The sequence below is a fragment of the Microtus pennsylvanicus genome, chromosome X (genome assembly GCF_037038515.1).
Source record: "Microtus pennsylvanicus isolate mMicPen1 chromosome X, mMicPen1.hap1, whole genome shotgun sequence".
NCBI lineage: Eukaryota > Metazoa > Chordata > Mammalia > Rodentia > Cricetidae > Microtus > Microtus pennsylvanicus.
This window is the reverse complement of record NC_134601.1, coordinates 125682892-125687502: the sequence shown is the minus strand read 5'-3', so window position 1 is coordinate 125687502 and position 4611 is coordinate 125682892. Positions and strand designations below refer to the sequence as shown.

General features: G+C 41.2%; 1 protein-coding gene and 1 pseudogene across 1 annotated transcript; both read left to right on the top strand.

Moving 5' to 3' along the window:
* Positions 1 to 2202: 2202 nt before the first annotated feature.
* On the top strand, positions 2203 to 2307 carry LOC142840742 (DDIT3 upstream open reading frame protein-like). The gene has a single exon (XM_075957325.1). The coding sequence runs from the start codon at positions 2203 to 2205 to the stop codon at positions 2305 to 2307; it is 105 nt and encodes a 34-aa protein (XP_075813440.1).
* Positions 2308 to 2333: 26 nt separating this feature from the next.
* On the top strand, positions 2334 to 2953 carry LOC142840741 (DNA damage-inducible transcript 3 protein pseudogene; annotated as a pseudogene).
* Positions 2954 to 4611: the final 1658 nt, after the last annotated feature.

Below are 4611 nucleotides of genomic sequence, written 5' to 3'. Positions count from 1 at the left end.
TTTGAGGAAGATTTCTTTTTCTTTTAGGTTCTTGCTAGTTGAGTGTGGTTAGAGAATCAGTAATGGAAATTTGAGAGTTTTTCTAAAAAACACATTAGGAGAGAAAAATATTTGTCAGCTTTTCAATGTGGAAATGAGCATCAAAAATTGCTGTAGCAGGTATTTCTCTTGTTTTTTTTCTAATAAAGAAATTCATACTGCTTATATTCCTCAGAAGTAGAACCAGAAAGGAAGCATGGGTGGAAATTTCTTTTTTTTTAGGGTTTATCACATAAAAATGGAAAGAATGGCAAAACTTGTCTATTGTCTGAATAGTACTCTCTTGATGCCAGGAAGTCCTACTTTGATTGCCATTGTTAGTCTAACTAAATTTATTTTCACTTAATAGGTAGTAGGGTCTGTATTGGGCATATTCATCCAATGTTGCAATGATGTATGTTAGATTCTTGTTCAGAAAATATTCTCCCCTCCATACTCACTGCCTTATTACCTCTGTAGGAGTACATTTTTCTACTTCATTGGAGTTAGCTATATGGCCATGGTGGGTCAATGGACTAGTTGCAGAAAAAGGAATTAGTTTTTGTTTTGAGGGTAAATCTTAAAACCAGTAAGCCATATGGGAGCTTCTGACTTCAGTCAAGAGAAGTGTATGCTCAGTATTTATTTCTTCTCCAGCTTGAGTCTAGACGATCAATGGAACACATCAGGACTCCACCTGCCACCTGATACAAGCTGCCTGGGCTACCTGCAGGGGTGCAGAGTAAAGCCATTGATGTGCAAAGCTACTGATTTGGTGGCATCATATTCTCCAGCTAGTATAGAATTTCTAATGCTAACATCGTCCTAGGTCACCGCAGTTAATCTCCAGCTCTTCCACATCCCATGACAAGAGATCCCAAATCCATTGTTCTCTGTTGGAGTCCAAGAATTTGCATTTGTCATAGGGTTCTTGATAATGCTAGTGCTTCCGATTCAAGAGTCCATTATATAAAGCAGGGATTAATAATAATATTAACTGTGTTTGGGCAGCTCATGCTGCACATTTAGAAGTGGCTGTGCTCTTAAATTGCATTCACTTTTTTATAAAAAAGTGATAAAAGCTACAAACAGGACAAATTACTTGAGAAAACAGGCTTTAATGAAGAGGATACAAGCAGTGTTGTTGATAGGGTGGTCAAATGATGAAGGAGATAGTCATGTGATAATGGTTTTACCTCTGAAAGAATGGCATACATGGCTGTAGAGGCAACAGTTTAGGGAAGTAGCTCCCACGTGTTCAGCCATACTAGGGAGGAGGCTGGCATATAGACAAGAATTTTGCTTTTGTTAAGAAACATTCACATGCCTTCTAATCTGAAGATATAAAACCTGAGATTAGAACATGTAGATTTATCTGAACACACTTGAAGTATACAATAAAAAGTGTGAATGTAGGCATCTTTATATTAGTTTGAGGAAGAACAAGTTAAATATTCATCTGGAAGTTTTCAAACATCTGTAGAATTGGCCTCATGTTGAGTCATCTGAATATAATAAGTATATAATGTGGAAATAGGAAGAGACAAGTTTAAAACATAAAGTGTTGCATCAACATGCATATTCTGCTCTCAGTGAAGATGAGGTCCCAGTGGCCTGATGCCGTTGATACAGCAAGAGGTAGTAAGCTGGTAACAGCTTGGGCAGGCACAGTTTCCTGGAAAAGGGAGAATGATATGCATCCACAGTGACTCCTCCAAAGGCTCAAATTAGTTGTGTAACAGAATATTTGATAGAAGTCACTTTACGGGTAGAAAGCCAATTTGAATTTTGAACTAATATTAATTTTATTCATATTTATCAAGGACCTGTTTTGTCTGCAATGAGGATAATATCACCCCCTGCTGATACAAGTCTAAGACTTACCTTCTGAACTTTAGCAGAATGACCCTCAAACTTCACAACATATTAGGATTTTTGTACAAGCTCCAAACATCTGGATGCCAGCCCAGACTAAGTTCATCGGGGGTAGAACCCAGTATCTTTGGGGATAAGACCCAGATATTGAAATTTTTCTTTTCTTTCTTCCTCCCCTGCTCCCCAATTCTGAGGGATTTTCTTTCTATTTATTTATTTATTTATTTATTTATTTATTTATTTATTTATTTATTTATTAAAGATTTCTGCCTCGGGTCAGTAGCTCTAGTCTAACACATCGATCGTATCATGTTGAAGATGAATGGATGGCCGCGACACAGCCAAAATAAAAGCCTGAACATGAGGAGAGAGTGTTCCAGAAGGAAGTGTATCTTCATACATCATCATACCTGAAAAAAGAACCCAGTCCAACCACAGGCATGGCAGCTGAGTCCCTGCTTTTCACCTTGGACACAGTGTCCAGCTGGGAGCTGGAAGCCTGGTACGAGGATCTGCAGGAGGTGCTGTCCTCAGATGAAAATGGGGTTCCCTATATCTCATCTGCTGGAAACGAAGAGGAGGAGTCAAAAGCCTTCACTACTCTTGACCCCACGTCCCTAGCTTGGCTGACTGAGGAGCCAGGACCAGCAGAGATCACAAGCTCCTCCCAGAGTCCTCGCTCTCCAGATTCCAGTCAGAGCTGTATGGCTCAGGAGGAAGAGGAAGATCAAGGAAGAACTAGGAAACGGAAACAGAGTGGTCAGTGCCCAGCCCTGGGTGGAAAGCAACGCATGAAGGAGAGAGAACAGGAGAATGACAGGAAAGTGGCCCAGCTGGCTGAAGAGAATGAGCGGCTCAAGCGGGAAATCGAGCGCCTGACCAGGGAGGTAGAGGCCACTCGCCGGGCTCTGATTGACCGCATGGTAAATCTGCACCAAGCATGAACAATTGGATGTGGCCCGAGTCAGAAGAACAAAGGGTCTCAGCCTGTGTATATGTAGATATTGTACATTCTTTTCTACTGTCCATACCCAGTAAAGGGACTTTCTAACAACAACAACAACAACAAAAGATTTCTGCCTCCTCCCCACCACCACTTCCCATTTCCCCCCCCCCTCCCCCAATGAAGTCCCCCTCCCTCCTCAGCCCAAAGAGCAATCAGGGTTCCCTGCCCTGTGGGAAGTCCAAGGACCACCCACCTCCATCCAGGTCTAGTAAGGTGAGCATCCAAACTGCCTGAGGGACTTTCAACCAGCATGCTTGTTTGGAGGAAAGGGTTCTCCGTAGAGATTCAGAGGGGCACTTGCTCTAGAGTGTTGGCTTCACTTGGGAATTAGAATTCTCAAGTTAAAATGCTGCCAGTCCCACTCTGGACTCACTGAATCAAAATTTATTCTTGGTGTATGTTCCAGGTGATTAACTTGAACACCCAGATGTAGATGGAAGTCACACTGGGAGGCTGAAGATTTCCATCTGTCCCAAGATCTAGGTGACCAAGCATGTCTCTGACATGGAGCAAAGAGAATCTTGCCGAAACTCCTGCTCTGAACTCATCAACAAGCTGAGCACTGGTTCCTTCACCTCACTCACCTTCTTTTTTTGCTTCCTGTGAGAAAATCTGAAAGTTTCAAGTGGCAGGGGGTGTGGGGAAAGAGAATAGGAGGTATTTTCATTAGTATTCATTTCTCATTTTAACCTAGAAACTGACAGTGTTAGGCACCATGGATGAGTAGAAGCAAAACTCTAGTTTCTTTCCATCATTTAAAGGAGGAGAAAAGAAGTAGCTTGAATCATGTTAAGGTCAGAAAGACAGGGGGTGGAGGTTCATGTATATCTCAAGAGTCAGCATTTTCTTATAATAACCCTGACAGTTATTAATTTTGTATCTGTGTCTATATGGTCCCTGTTACTACTACTGACATCTGCTACTATAGTGAAAAAAACCATAAAGTATAAACTATGGGTGTGGTTATGGTACAGTAAAATTTATATTCAAAAGGAGACAGCTATTTTGCTTCTATGAATGTACCAAAAACAACTGAAAGTAGGTACTCAATTATATACACATTAGTAGTGGTAGCACTAGTCACAGTACTCAAAAGGTAAAAACAATATAGTTCATGGAATGATGAATAAATAAATTGTGTTCCGGAGTAGGAGGTTCTTCTGTCTATGTGTTACTTTCATTGGTCAAATAAAGAAACTGCCTTGGCCTTTTGAAAGGACAGCAGCTTAGGTGGGTGGAGTAGACAGAACAGAATTCTGGGAGAAAGAAGCAGAGTCAGGCCAACGCCATGGCTCTCCTCTCTGAGACAGACACCAGTTAGACTCATCCTGGTAAGCCGCAGTCAAGTGGTGATACAGATTATTAGAAATAAGTTGAATCAGTATGTAAGAGCTAGCCAATAAGAGATTAGAACTAATGGGCGAGGCAGTGTTTAAATGAATACAGTTTTCCATGTTTTGGGTAAAGCTAGCTGGGAGCTGGGTGGCAGGAAGCCACCCACTGCTCCTATTACTACAGTGTTCTATCTACTCAGTAGAATAGGGGTCAGCCAAAAGAGAAAGTATATGAAACTCAAAATAATTATGTTGAATTGCACGAGCCATATATGAAAGTTTGTGTGTTGAACAATTCCATTAATACGAAATGTTTCTGGTAGGTAAACCTGTAGATACAGAAAGATAGGTGGTTGCCACGGGATGGGAAAGGGCAGA